General features: G+C 38.5%; 1 protein-coding gene across 1 annotated transcript in view; it reads right to left on the reverse strand.

Annotated features, from left to right (window-relative positions):
* Positions 1-578: 578 nt before the first annotated feature.
* Positions 579-15,634, reverse strand: part of ndst3 (N-deacetylase/N-sulfotransferase (heparan glucosaminyl) 3) — a 76,904-nt gene continuing 61,848 nt past the window's right edge. Inside the window, exons 8-14 of the mRNA XM_053479981.1 lie at positions 15,300-15,396; positions 12,012-12,135; positions 10,771-10,945; positions 8,567-8,737; positions 8,194-8,303; positions 5,106-5,208; positions 579-1,550 (exon numbers count right to left, since the gene is read on the reverse strand). Coding sequence (XP_053335956.1) covers positions 1,431-1,550; positions 5,106-5,208; positions 8,194-8,303; positions 8,567-8,737; positions 10,771-10,945; positions 12,012-12,135; positions 15,300-15,396 — 900 coding nt within the window. The 3' untranslated portion in view covers positions 579-1,430. The remainder of the gene's footprint in view (positions 1,551-5,105; positions 5,209-8,193; positions 8,304-8,566; positions 8,738-10,770; positions 10,946-12,011; positions 12,136-15,299; positions 15,397-15,634) is intronic.

The following is a 15,634-nucleotide window of genomic DNA, read 5'->3' on the forward strand; positions in this document are numbered from 1 at the left end:
CCTAATACTTTTGCACAGTGCTGTATATCAGTTTGTAGATTTTAATGTGGACTTATATTTCATTGCCTTAAAATGAAGGTACATTGAGCCTTTATTTGTCTTATATACATTACTGCACAGTGGAATTCTTCTTTTTTGCATGTCCCAGTTTGGGATCTGTGGTATAAGTACCCCTAGAGCAGACAGGGTTAAGGGATGTCTGGAACCCAGAGCCTTTATCTGCTGAGCCACCACTAGCACTGCTAAACCTACTGTATATATATATATATATATATATATATATATAGGTATATAGTATACTCTGTTGTATTTATGAATCAAGTTAGTTCCTGTTATCACTTACGTTACAGCAGCTACAGCTAATCACTAACTAGCCTTTAATTCTTCAAAAAAAAAAAAAAAAAGTCACATAACATATACTGTTCCAAAGCACTGATACTGGAGACTCCTTCCAAAACTGTGAAAGAAACATCTACAGTAACATTGTTGGATTTAAACAAAGAAGAAATCATGAGAATATTACGGTGTTATTAAAACATATTTCCAGTGTTTAATACATATTTATAATTATATTCTGTACATTTCCAGAGTGGCTCCGCTCAAATGAAGCAAAAAGTCAAATAAAGAGCAGGTAACTTTCACACAGGGAACACACACACACACACACACACACACACACACACTACTTTCAGCATTGCATCATCAGTGAACTTTCCATAATTCAGAATAAATCTTCTGTCACTTGGTCCGAGGGCATTTAAAAGCGTTACCCAGCAGCTTTCCCAGCGTGAATGCGTCTTCTTGCCCGTCGTTTCCTATAGAGTTCGTGGTCTCGCGAGTAAAATTAGAATGCGAGCAGTGGTCATGTCCGAGGAAAAACAAAGGTGTTGTTAGATTTGCTTGCAACTTGTGTGTGTGATGAAGACGATGACCAGCGCATTTCGACAGCAGGGACATCCATCGCTGAGAACGGATTTTTATTTCAGGAGGGTGCCAAAACGTCCTGATTTATTCTTGTAAAATAAGAATACACGATTGGGATTGGGGGGGAAAAAAGCGAGTGCAATTATTTAGTAGTTTGAGAGGAAACTGACAGATTGCATCATTTGCTTTGGACTCGGATTTAGAGAAATGGTAGAATAAAACCAGTTGTTGCAGGTCTCATACTCTGATGCAGTGTTTGACATCTAGGGCCAGGCATTCGCACGTGTTCTCTCTCTCTCTCTTTCTTTCTCTCGACAACACTTTCTCACTTTCGCTCTCATTTCAAGTATTGCCTTTTCAGTATCACTCCATTAATCCAGATTTTCAGGCTCAGCAGCGTCACACACTGGCCTTCGGTCCAGCTCTTCTTTTCCTCCCTCCAGATAGAGTGTCCTTTGTGGTCACGACCCTTGACCTTTGACCTGACAGGGTCAGAGGAATAAATGCTACCTGACCTTCTGTAGTTCCTCACGGAGCCACGCTGGGAGAGGTTGACCGAGTCTGTGAAGGAGCTTCGACAGCTCGATGTTATGATCCCGGTAGAAGCGAGAGAGGAAGAGACGAGACTGCGGTGAGAAAAAAAGAGAAAGAATAATGTGTCACATTAATTGTCAAAGTCTCACACCAGGTCAATATTAGTCTGTGTAAATATAATACTACTGTGCGAAACATAACATCATTTCAGCCTGCTGTCGTCCTGTAAAGACAAAACAATTCATCACAATTCCCATTAAAAAAAGAAATCTCAAATCAATATCTTCACATTTGCAGAAATAATATTTAACATTCTGTCTGTCTTTGTCCCGTTATTCAGAATTTTACTGTTTTATTATAAATGTTACAAGCAACAGCTGCTACACCCTGATGCTGTTTAACATCTTGTTGTGAACAGCTTTATCATGTGCTTATGAAACTGTGCTGTGTGTGTGTGAGAGTGTGAGTGAGTGAGTGCGAGTGAGACCCTGCGAGCTGCTGATTGTCATGCGGAGATCCACATTCGAGACGAGTCAGAGAAACGGAGAGACGGAGAGAAATGAGAGAGGGACGGGCGTGAAAATGAAGAAAAATGGCCGAGAGACGAACAGACAGATGGGTCTTATATCACCGCTGCTGTGTCCTCACACGTGCAGGCACACACATGCACACACACACACACTGTTACACACATACTGTGAGTGAGGGGTTAATATATATTAAAAATTCTATTATTTATTTAGAGCTATTAAATTTTTTAATATTTAAAAGCTGGTCTACGCCCACGAGGGTGTCATGTTTAATCATGAAGATGATTTCGATTAAAAAACAAATGGGTGCTAGTGTCAAACACGGTCATAAAGTGGCACACACACACACACACACACACACAAACGGCAGATTGTCTTCTCACAGGAGGCAACAAGAGCGTGCTGTAACCCTGGGCTGTGTAGGATTAGGTGTGATAGGTGGACAGCGCTTATAAATGTGTTTCATGAGGATCTCAGAAATCGATTTTTGTTTTATGTAACAAGCACAAATGTGGATTATGTAACTCCTTTTTGTCATATCCTGTGTGAATTCTCTACCTGCAAAGTACCACGCTGCTGGCTGCTGTGGAATCTGCACTCAGATAAGATACATAACAAGTGTGTTTGATTTATAAAATAAAAAATGTAAAAAAAAAGAAGGCAAGTAATTTATTTTAGTATTTCCACTAGGGGGCACTACAGCTATTTCCACATCATCATCATTATTACTTAGGATTGGTCTTTTATCAGCTACAGTTGGAGCTGAAGTTATTATCGATTATTAAAGTCAATTGATACCGCCCCGTTTTCCCGTCAAAGAAACGGAGATAGCATCGGAACTTACAAAAATGACCTTAAACAACATATAGTACGTAAGTCCAGGACAGAGTTACTGTAAATAAGGGGTCACACTCTTAGACGTGACTAGAAAATGGCAGACAGGATTCCTACATAAACACAAACATGGACCGCAGAATAAGAATAGAAGGCCAGAGAGAGTTTTCCAAAGGGCTTTCTCTCGAGGTTTTGGCTTAAACCATTGTTTCTTTTTCTTATGTTTTTATGATTTTGCAGAATAATAGATCACAGTTATGAAATCTTATCCCAGCTTTTCACTAGTGCTTGCATACCATCAAGATATTAAACTGCCTGCTTTGAGTCTAAAGCGCTGGCCTCCCAGGAACTCCCTGAATATGCCAAATGTGTGGAAGGTGTGAGGTCAGGACTGTATGGGGAACGTGGCAATAACTCCCAGCCAAGTCTTTTTAATGTGCAAGTGTTGTTAATGAACATGATTGTATGTGCACAGTTCCAACTGATGCGTCACCGCTGCAAGTTGGTGATGAGTTATCCTTCGTTTTTCATGGATCAGGCGTTCCACTCGGTGAATTTTTCACGGGAACGGCTGCAGTGAGCCCCAGGCCACCTCAGCCGGGATTGTCATTCACGGATGCACAGCTTTCTACAAATTGATTGCACCATTCAAATGTATTATGGCAGTTACATTAAGAATCACCATACTGTGCTTAATGTCTTCTGTAAATGTCAATCATTTTTATGCCTTGTTCACAAGAAATTTCCTCCCAAATCCTGTTTTTTATTGAAGATGAATGAGGAAACATGACCAGGTGTGCTGAACAGCAAGTTTCATTATAAAAAGCTTCTAGATGGAAGTTTGGATAAAAAAACAAAAATTTGGTTCAAGGGGAACTATTTAAAAAAAAATAATTAACTGTAAGATGAGTAAAGGGTCAGGTGGCCAAGGCTTTAGGTTGTTGATTTGAGGATCCGGGTTCGAGTCCGACCGTCAGTGAGTTGCCACACCCCTTACTACCCAGTCACTGGATGCAGGTTCCACTTAAGAGATTTAAATATAACATTTCTGAACTGTCAATGTTTGAGATGTTATAAAATAATCTAATAATCTGTTTCCTCTCACCGGTTTTTCATGCATTTTTTAATTCCAACATTGCATGTTTATAATACAAGGAGATCTGAGCACTTTAAAATTGTAATTAATCATGATTAATCACAAGCACTGACTGTGATTAACTAGATTGTATTTTTTAATCGATTGACAGCACACATTTATATGCAATTCCCTTGTGGGTACAAACAGTGTTGTACAAACAAAGATGTTAAGAAAAAAAAAATCCTCCACCTTTTATTCATTTTTGTACTGGCCCAGGGTTTAAACAAGCCAATTAGATTGTGACCTCACATCAGAACATCCCCTCCCATGGCTTGTTCTCTGGAGGGACATGGCTCAGCAGTAGGTCATTTTCTTTATCTGGAGCATTCAAAACACATGTTTTAGGGGAGATCTGAGAGCCGGGGTAACTAGTTACACCAATAGGAAAATATGGGACCTTTAAAACATGATGCAGCATGGTAATAAAGCTAATTGTCTGCTAGTTTTTGGTAGTGGCTAGCAGATTTGTGGAAGGGATATCCACATGTTTTTATTTGTTATAGTTGAACTTTTGCTTAAGTGTAAAAGTTTTTCATTTCTAAAAATGGCACCAAGTGGAGCTGCAGCATCGAGAGAGGCAATCAGAACAGGAGTTGTATTTGGATTTTTCAATTTTCCAGCTAATCTAATTCATAAGTACATTGCAATACTGCCTTTGTCCGTCAAGTCAGTTTAGAATTGTATTAAAACATCAATTTAAGAGTCGCTAGTACTGTATGACTAACGGCAATAAGCTAGCAGCCAGAATGCCATTATCGTCAATATGCAGTTATACTGTATTATATAAGATAATGATATTAATCAACCCTTCTGGCTGGTTTTCATTTCTGTATAAAATTGAACAAAAAGTCGTCAGTGTTTCTCGACTGCATTATACCGCGGCACAAAACCGAGCTTGTGGACCCGTTACAGCTTTCATATCAACCTGTGTGAAATGAGCCCGATCCGTTGCACCTGCTGGCCGTAAAAGAAAAACGTAATGTGTACATAATTGGGCTATAAACAAGGAGCGCGATCCAAAGTGGCAGTGTGACATTATTTCAGCACAGTGTGAACATACTAGATGTGCTAATATGCAGAAAGTGGACCAAAAAAACCATAGCGTGTCATTTCTAGCAATGCATTGCTAGGCTATTTTTTTTTACCTCAGCATCCATAGGAGGATATTTGCGACCTTTGCTTTTGCCCAGACACTTAGTTCTGCCTCCATCCAGCAGCTGACACCAAAACCCCTTCTGAGGATCGAATCTGCCGAGACAGAAATGAAGAGCGGGAGAGAGAGAGAGAGAAATGAGGGATGAGAGCTCAATCATGTCATGTCATTTCGAGAAGTAAATCCACCTCATATAGGAAACTCACACACACACACTCACACACACACACACCTGCACACAGACACTCTGAGGCTGACAGATGTCAGGCGTAACCTTGTCTCGCTGTCAGAGGCGACATGGTCGGGTTTGATAAACACTGCGTGGGGGGTGCGGGGGTGTGAGGGGAAGTGTGGGACCGGGTGTTAATTAGTCTGCTGCCTGAGCTGTAAACACAGATTACACGTGAACGCTTGAACTAAAGTACAGTACAAACACCCCAAAGCACGATCAATCCTGCCAGCACATATTTTCCTCAAACACACACACACATAAATACATGCACTCAGAGTTATTTTTTCCTTTACTCTAAATCGGAGATCCACACTGGGGATTTCCTGCACAAACTGTTGTAATCCTTTTAGTTGTAGCAGTTAATCCATCAATTTGAGATCCGCACGTAAACACTGAGTTAAATGAAATCGCATCGACGTTCACGTTTAGACTTTTTTTTTTTTTTTTAAACCCCTACAATCAGGTGTTCTTTAGTCAAACTTCAAAAAGAAACTGGAGGAAGATGGCTCGTGAATCAAAAATCCTAGCTTGTGATTGGTCGGCTCCGAAGCTGACTGTAACATTAATAACACTTAAAGTCTTGGGAAAACAATTTTTACAGTAAAACTTAAAGCGGGATTGAAATAAAGAACAATTTTTTTTTTTCAAAGCTGTGTGTGTACATGGTCTCATTTCATTTTATAAGTTAGTTTCTCTCATGCATGTCCTTACCTTTATGATCCCTTTTCGCAATGACTTATGGGCTGTTCATTAATCTTTATTCATTTATCTTGTACTCTTTTATAACCCAAGAGACATTCTTTTTATTTTAGGTGCGTGGTATGCCTGTTAGTGGAAAGAATGCCATTGTCTACTATTTCATAACATTACAGTAAATTTCTATGACCACAAAAATGTAATAAAATGTTTTTTTTTTTGTGACGTATAACATAACAGTTTATACACTTCTTAGCCAGCGAAAAAACCCATATTCAAAACCTGGAAGCACTTTTAGCAAAAAAACACATCTGATAATATTTTGTAATCGTAAACGATACTTTGTGTCACTAGTTATTGCTTCTTCGTTGTTCCAAGTTGGTTCTGAACCGTCTGTGATTTTTTTAATGGCGACAAAGCTTCTAACTGCTAACACAAGGCTGAATCCCAAATCCCTCTCTAACCCCTAATCAAGGCCACAATTAGGTGTGTGAAACAAGGGGTTCGAACTTGTACTCAACATACCACACTAGTTTTCCATTTAACGATATTTGAAATTCAACCCTGGTACCCGAAAGTTATCCAGTATTTTAAGGGGGAATAAGTGAAAATATAAAGTTAAGCTTGTAAGAGTCTCATGCTTGTCCACCACCACCATGATTTATCATCCTCACCCTTTGGCTACATAATACCAGTGAGAATTTAAACTACTTTTACTTTTTGGTGGATAATTTGTTCCACCAGTCATAGAATGATACTGTATGAGATGGTGGAGCAAAATAACTAATTAAATATATATATATATATATATATATATATATATATATATATATATATATATATATAATGCGAATTTGTTTATAAATGGTTGATGTTGGAACTATTGAATGTGGAACTGTTGCATAAAAGTATTATCATTACATTATCAAAAATTGCACGTTATAGCCTCCAATCTTCCGTTTTCTTTCAACTCGGTAAGCAAATTAGTCTCAAACCCGCTCATTACAGGTTGTTTTGAGACTCTTACACTAGTCTCAAAACACTCTGAGCGATAATTAGTCAAAAATCATGTGTTTGAAGGCTCATGCGCCTGCGTTTGAAGCCGCACTTGCCTATGTGCTCGCTGACATTCAGCTCAGTATCAAATTAAGTTGTGAGACTTTAAAGGTGTTTGAAGATTCAACACGTCATGGGTTCTTTATAATCCTGCAGGTGGTGCACTCTGAGCTATTTACACATTTTTACCCTGTGGTACAGTAGGAGTAAATTGTTTGCTAAATTGTTTGCTAAACCCTTTCTTTAAATATTTACAAAATCATGATACTTTGCAATTTTCTCACGATTTTAATCGAATCGCACGCTCTACAGACGAATCATGATAATATCGTATCAGGAGGTGACTGGTAATTCCCAGCCCTAATATGAAGTTAATATAACATTCTTAAAATGTGATTTAAAAAAAAATCTTTAGATAGTATGCATATGAAAAAAAAACAAGAAGAATGCTTTTTTCATACAAATCATTCTAATGCTTTTTCCAGATTGAGAAATTAAACAGAAAGATGCTTCTGAAAGCACAAAATGCATTTTTTAAATTTTTAATTTTCAATGTTCTATTAGTTCCTACTTAAATGTAGGCCAATAGAAAAAGTGCTGAAGGGCTTTATGTGTGCTGTTTCTTAGCTAAATCATCTGTGTGTGTGTGTGTGTGTGTGTGTGTGTGTGTGTGTGTGTGTGTGTGTGTGTGTGTGAGAGAGAGAGAGAGAGAGAGAGAGTTGTAGATTGTGAATCATTTTTTGGCAAGCTACTGATTGTCATATAAATGTGTTTTCCTGTATTGGCTCTAGAAGCCTTAGAGAGTCACTAGAGAAGAGAGCTGCCAACGTCTCTTAATTAAACAGAATGAAAAGAGACACAAAGAAAGAAAGGGAGGGCAGGAGAGAGGGGAAAATGCTTAATGAGTTGTTTTTAATTACAGGCTCCTCGTGAAGCGAAATTCTGTGTTCAGGTCCAACATTAATCCCTTATAGCTGAGATATTCGAATCAGCAGTGATCTCATATTTAGTTATCAAATAAGAGTTACAGATCTATGATTATGTCATAAAAAAAAAACCTGAATAGCTCATATGTGTGTGTGTTGCTTGAACTCACGTAAGTGCCTGTGAGTAGTTAAAGTACGGAGAGACGCCCAGAAACTTCTGCACCTCATCCATCAGGGCCGCTGGATCGTTCCTCAGCTGCTGGCCATCTATTATCATCAACTTCACACAAACACACACACACACACACACACACACACACACACACACACACATGTTCACATATGTGTTTGTACTCCATATATGGGTCTCCAATACACTTTCATTATTTTTTTTAATTCATTCATCTTCATCTTCTTTATCCAGGTCCTGATGGAGCCAGAAAACTGCATGTGCGAAAGGAACACACTCTCGAATAGCATGCTTTCGACAGATGTGAGGATATCAGGAAGCCACCTGGGGCTGCCATGTGTATGGGTGTGTACCTGGCCAGGTGGGTAGTAGGTGAGCCATCTCTCCAGGTGTGTGGAATAGAGCCCAGGGATGAGGCAGCGGTTCTGCAGGGACCGCAGGTCTGATGGAGCGTGCTGATTAGCCGAAATCACCTCGTAGAAGCTGTAACGAAGCGCTGCCCGGTCCTCATGGGCCCTCTGGTGCTGCCATGGCAACAAAAACAAGACAAAGAACGAAAGAAAGACGTTAGGAGGGTACCAGAAGTTAAACAAAACTGCAAAGTTTACAGACAAAGTTTAGGAACGGACACAATAATGCAAAAAGCGCTACAAGGCCAAACATCCATTTTTGGGTAACACACACACACACACACACACACACTTATTAAGAGGGGAAATGGGATCGAAAGCTCTTTCTCTTTTCCATGTTCTCGCTGCTGGTAATCATCGCATGCTAGGACCTCCTGAGGCATGCTGCTGATGAGATTTTTTTCCCCCCTCTCCCTTTTTCACTCATTCCATCTCTGCCGTTCTCTCTTAAAATCCCCCTTCTCTCTGTCCGCATTCCGCCTCGCAGAACCCACCACATTCTTAATCCTGGAGAAGAACCAGATATGTGTTCACACCACTGACACTACCGTCAAGTTTGATTGGCAGCTGGTTTTAAAGGTATAAAGATGCACACAGCTTTTGTGAGTAGTCAGGTCAATCTATTGTGTGTGTGTGTGTGTGTGTGTGTGTGTGTGTGTGTATATTTGGGTATGAACTAACCTGACATGATTACTTAAAAAACATTTCAAACACTAGTTAGCATCAAAACAATACCTAGCCTGACAGAATTTTAGGATATTCATAAATGTCTTCACGGCTAACTTTAGCTAGCTAGCAAACAACAACCAATTTAACAGAATTTCTAAGGAAGTCACTATATACAGTATAACTATTCCTATATTCTAGCTATCATGCTAGTATGCTAGCTACTGTAACATGATGACGGTTTCTGAGAGACTTTTCAAGTAAAATTTCAAAACTTTTAGGTAAAACAATTACATTTTATCATCTAATCTAAGCAAACTTCAGAGTTTTGTTGAATTCAATTTTCTAAATCTTCAATATTTTCACAGCTTAAGCCTAGCCAGCTAGCTAATATTTCACCTCACAGGATCAAATCCAAGTCACATTTATACATATTTATTTTATTTCATGATTAAATACAGATAGTTAACGAGTTAACAATGTAAAATTTACACTGAGAGGATTTTAATAAATGTCCTTTACCGCTAACACTGGCTAGCTAGCGCAAAACAGGGGGCTAATATGACAAGATTTTTGAGAAAGTTTGAGATAATAAACAGGATTTATGGGCACGATAATTATTATTATTATCAGCAGTAGTAGTAGTATTTACATAACATTTAAAGTTTGTGATCTATCCTAGCGCTACGCGTTAAGGTGTTCTTAACATTCTGAGAGGATTTAAAGTCACATTTCAAAATATTGTCCTGCTAAGACAAGCTAGCTGAAGCATAAACAAACATGATGTGTTTTTTGACAGGATTTTAAAGTCAGTTAAAGTCCATGAAAATTTATTTCTATAACCAGCTGGCTAACCTCTGAGTGCAATCCTCTTAAACGCTAAACGCCCACTCAGAAACATTTGTTTTTAGATTTATATATGTAGTAAAAGCCAAAAAAAGGCAAACCTGGACAAAATTAAACTGTACAAAAGTGTGGAAATCACATCTAGAGAGTTTAATATAGTAGTATATTGTAAGGAGCAGTAGTTTTTTGTTACGAAAGCAGCTACCTAGCTATAATTTCATGACATAGGTAGCTTAGCTACAGTAGCTAGCTAATAGTAATTGCTAAATACTAGCACCCTTTTTTTTTACTACATTTAATTAGAACTGTTAGCATTATCATGATGGAAATGTGCAAAAACACACAGAGACTGCTGCACACACACACACACACACACACACTATATCCTGCTGAATGAGCTCAATAAGTGAGCTTAAAAGGCAGAGAGTGTGCTGATGGTAATCTAATGTGGCATTGACTTTCGCTCCTCATTGCATCGATCCCCAGTTTAACCAGCTTCTCTTTAACCTACTGCAGCAAAGAACCCTCACACCTACACACATACTGTATACACACACACACACACACACAAACATTTTATCTGTTCGAGTTTGTGTGTGTGTGTGTTGGAGATTGTACATTGGTTAGTTAGGTACCTGGTACCAGCTGTAGGCTCTGTCAGACGGGTTAATGAGCAGGGTGAGGATTTTGGCTTTGGGCAAAAGGGCGGCAGCTCGTTTAGGCGTCTCCTCCGAAGGGAAGTAACTAGCGCTTTTCTCGAACAGGAAGTCCGTACTGACGTTTGATGGAACTGGAAAAAACTCCATGTACCTTTTACAAACACACACACACACACGCATGACTTAGATCAGTTAAACATTATACACTACTATATCACCTTATTATTGTTTTATCCGAAAAAAAAATTTTTTAACTGTGTGTAAACCTGGAGATTCAATTTATGAGGGGTGTTCAAGCCAAACCAGGACATTTAACAGAACAGAGTTATGGGTGTAAAACTCAATTTTTTTTTTTTTATATGATCCCCTGTTACACTAAGGTACTTATCCTAGGGTTTCAATAGTGTCCGGATACCATCAAGGTAGAAAGTCTTCCTACTACCCAGGAGCCATGACCGCTTAATTGCGTGCTCAATGTTTGAAACACTGGCCTCCCAGGAACTGCTTAAATGGCAAAAACATGTAGAAATAGCTTGGCGCGAGGTCGGGAATGTACTGGCAATAACTTCCAGCCGAGCTCCTGTAATGTGCAAGTGGTGTTGGTGAATGACTGTGTGTACAGTTCCCACAGACAGATTAGTCTCTTCCACAGTTGGCGACAAGTCGATTTTTAAGGATCAGGCTTGTTCATGAGAAACTGGATCACAAGCCTCAGTTTGACTTAAATACGTATATGTGTGATCCTAATTAGCATACACGTGATTGGTTTTTATAACTAGTATAAAGCCATTAATCAGCAATAGTGATTAGGACAGCTACAGTACAGACTGGCAATGTGATTCTATTATATCAAAGAACGTATTCATAATAAAGTCATAGTTGCCTTTATGTTATGTCAGTGACATTCTCTGTACCAGAACAGCACATTGAAGAAGACGTGTGGTGCTTGTGAGATGAACTCTCAATTGCAAGGACATTAACCAGCCTTCTACTTTACCCACGACTGACTCTTTTCAGACTGTGTGTCATACAGACTTTATTTCAGGGCTAGAATATTTTTTAACAGAAGCTGGTAATGATAAAACCAGCCACATAGGCTTGTTTGGAAAGATTATTATTGACACCCCTACCTGAAATAAATTATGAATTACCCCATAAATTTTTATACGTATCAGTGCTTTCTCCTACAAATGAACAAATACAAGATCCTGTTTTACCAGTCAATGCCTTTGTGATAGTTGTTGGTGTTGAAGAACTGCACCTCCTCGAAGGTCTTGGAGCTGGGGAAACTGCTGGAGATGGACGGATGCATCAGGAGGAAAAGGTAGAGCGCCGTGGTGCCTGTGAAGGAGAAGAACGAGCCGCATAACAAGGATAGATGAGGCCCTGCGCGGATAATGATAGTGTAATATGTTTAAGTGCGCTACATGGACTCGACAAATAAAGCCAAAAGATGGAGAGAGAAGGAAACGGAGAATGGGCTGAAATCAATACTCTATTTGCAGCATGGATTTTTCAGCTGTGGGCGTAAATGTGTGTCTGAATGTGTTGGGCAAGTCATTATGGACAAATATGTATGTATGTATATATCTATGTATGCATGTTCCTGTGAAGAAGACTGGATGTGAATGTGTGTGAGTGTTTGTGTGTGTGGGAGCTAGCGAGCGTGGTATCTGCGAGTATCTGTTTGTGCGTGTCAGAACGAGAGTGGGTGAGCGAGTGTTTCATAAGTTTGTGGAGAGAGCTCAAAGCACAAACTGTCTAACTACTCTGGTGTCCTGACACCAATCAAACTCCTTTAGCTAGACAACTCCACACAGCGAAAGAACCAGCGCTCGCTCTTTTTTTATTTCTCCGTTCACGCCTTTTTTCTCTCTTTCGCCCCTTTTTTTTCCGATCCTCCATCTCTCCCCCAAGTGAGTCTGTGTTGTTCTCCTTCAGTGCATCTAATGTCTCTTGCTGCACTTTCATCTGTGCTGTACAAGGTGAGATGTGACAGGGGGGATCAAGGTGAACAACAGCTCACACTTTCACACTCTCAAACACACACAAAGCCTTGAAGCCTTGCGCTAGGAAACACGCTGCAACTTTTACAGTTCGTGGTGAATTGTGGGAATTGAGTGCGCAATTGAGGAGATCACGATGTGTGCGGACAATAAATATAGCTATATTACGGCGCTGTAATGCGAAATCGCTTTAAAATTAAAAGACATCCGGGTTTAAGTGCTGCGCACCAACAGACGGTAATGAAAATAATTTAACATGAGCATTAGGAAATCCCAGCGAGGACGACAAAAAAAAAAAAATCTAAACAGACAGATGGTTGATTCCCACTGTTAAATTAGGCTTGTTAGTCAGTAATAGGATTTTGTCATTTGTACACAACATTAGAGGTGTTTATCTTTGTTTTTATACACGAGCAACATCTAATATATGAAAGGCACATTTAAATCCTACTGTTAAACACCATTAAATAAAACAAACCCCGCAACACTGTTGGAATATGAAAGAGATAGTGATGCTGATCTAGTTTTATGAATTTTTTGTTTTTAAATTGATTTTTTTCTTTATTGACAGAAAATCCATCACTAAAACTACCCAGTTTAAATTTTTCATAAAAATGTTTTGTAGATCTATATAATTTTTATAATAATTTCAATTATGTTAATATCCTCTTCATGTAGGTCTATAGAAGTTCTTCAACAGAACACTATAGAATTACTAGATGTTGTACAGAATTCCAATTTAAAATTTATTTTTGAGAAGGCATACATTCTTTACATTATACGCAACTTTTACTTTTAAACAAAATACCATCTAATTTCTACAATGCTATAAAATATCTCCAAATTCCACAAGATCCTGTTATCTTCGCCAACAAAGTTGTTCAGGCTTTGATAGAGTATAGATTTCTTTAAAACCCCATACTGTGCAACATATCATTACAGGTGCTGGCAGGAAGCCATCGTCGTCTCGTGAGATCTACCTACGTGTGTTATTCCAAAATGGCAGCACAGGAGGGTGTCTTTTTATTTTTTATTTTTTAACTACAAGACTCTGGATATTATATCGTTGAAATGTGTGTATAAAGCAGTCACCATGGTGCAGAGACACTGCAAGCAGTGCAAGGGTAAACAGAAGGACGGTAATTGAGGAGGTGTACAGACAAGGCTGAAAGCTAACCAGCATAGACTGGCCGTTCCATCCATTATACTGGCAAATGTTTGCTTTCTCCCTCGACAACAAATTCGATCACACCGGCCTGAAGGGATCTGCGCGGCATGACACGAGAGACTGCAGTGTTTTTATTTTCACAGAAAGGTGACGGACTCCTGCAAAAATGGATTTCCCAAGAGAATGAATGGAAATTCTATCACACACGGATTCTACAGAAATGGGTCTATATAATCCTATAATAATTTACACCGAAGTGATACATTTCTGTAAATGGGGTCTATAGAGAGTTTTTGTTCAAAACAGGTACTGAAATTTTACTAATGTTAGATAAGCTGAATGACCTTTTTTTTTTTTTGGTCCAAAAGTAATTCATTAAAACTTTAACAGAACCTGTTGTCGAAATCTTTCAATGGACACTTTCTACAAAATTGTACTTCTGTAGATTTTTTTTTGGGTAGTATTAGACAAAAAAAAAACATTTTTATAAAGCAAAGGTAATCAAATTTTATAGGATTCTACAGAAGCATTTCATGGATAATAAAATTATAAAGGGTTAATTTTTTTGGAACCAATACCATAGATCTTGGGTTCTAAATGTCTTTAGGGCATGTCTTAATGTCTAAATGTCTTTGTTCTATAGAACAATTGCTATGAACCTTGGGTAATATTGTTTAATAGGATTCTATACAACCATTTCTATAAAGCTTGGGAACAAAATTTCTACTTATTTTTAGTTTACATTTTATGGAGTTTCAGTACCCAATGTACATAATTGGCTCTGGAAAATAATCATTTAGTGCTAAAACTCGATATGATTTCCATTTGTTTTCTATAGAAATTCTATAGAATTTGTTCTTTAGGAATTGTATAGACATTTTTGCAGGGATGAAACACTCCAGGGTGTACACCGACTTGTGCCCAGAGTCTATGGGGAAAGGCTTCCGGCTTCCCACAACCCTGTCAAGTTGAATAGAAAATGATTGAATGAATGAATTAATGAAATGGACACCTCAGAAACCCTAGTCAAAATTTCTAAATTATACACTTTAAGTTTTTTAAAAGATGTCTGTATGAAAAGTGCATGATTGTATAGTGCATGATGGCATGAATCAAGTATTCACTGCAACAAATAATTATAAATTTAGGTATGTCCCTAATCACAATTACTGATGAGTCTTGACTTTTCAGGCATCTTTTCAGAATGTTGGTTTTCCTGTTAAATGGAAATGAAAATGTTTCTAGATGATTCCATTGGCACTGGACATGAAAACAACTTCTTACCATTTTCTATGAGGGATTATTAATAAATATTTCAATTCCATATTTACCAGTTTTTTGAGGTCCAACCACCATAAACTTGGGGAGTCTGTCACAGGTCTTCTCTTTAGACCAGATATCCTTGTGCCTCTTGTCATCACATGGGTTCTGCACGCACACACACACACACACACACACACACACACACACACACACACACACACACACACACACACACACACGTGTCTTATCAGTCAGTAAATCCAATACACACCATATGTCCATTTCAAGTAGCAGGACATTTTTAGAGATAGATGTGCTATACAGTGATAATAACAAGTTTAAGTGTGCCATCAGACATAACCTCCCGAAAAAAATCAACCCAAATACATCCAATATTGGAGTG

This window comes from Clarias gariepinus, chromosome 20 (assembly GCF_024256425.1).
Source record: "Clarias gariepinus isolate MV-2021 ecotype Netherlands chromosome 20, CGAR_prim_01v2, whole genome shotgun sequence".
In the NCBI taxonomy this organism is placed as follows: Eukaryota; Metazoa; Chordata; class Actinopteri; order Siluriformes; family Clariidae; genus Clarias; species Clarias gariepinus.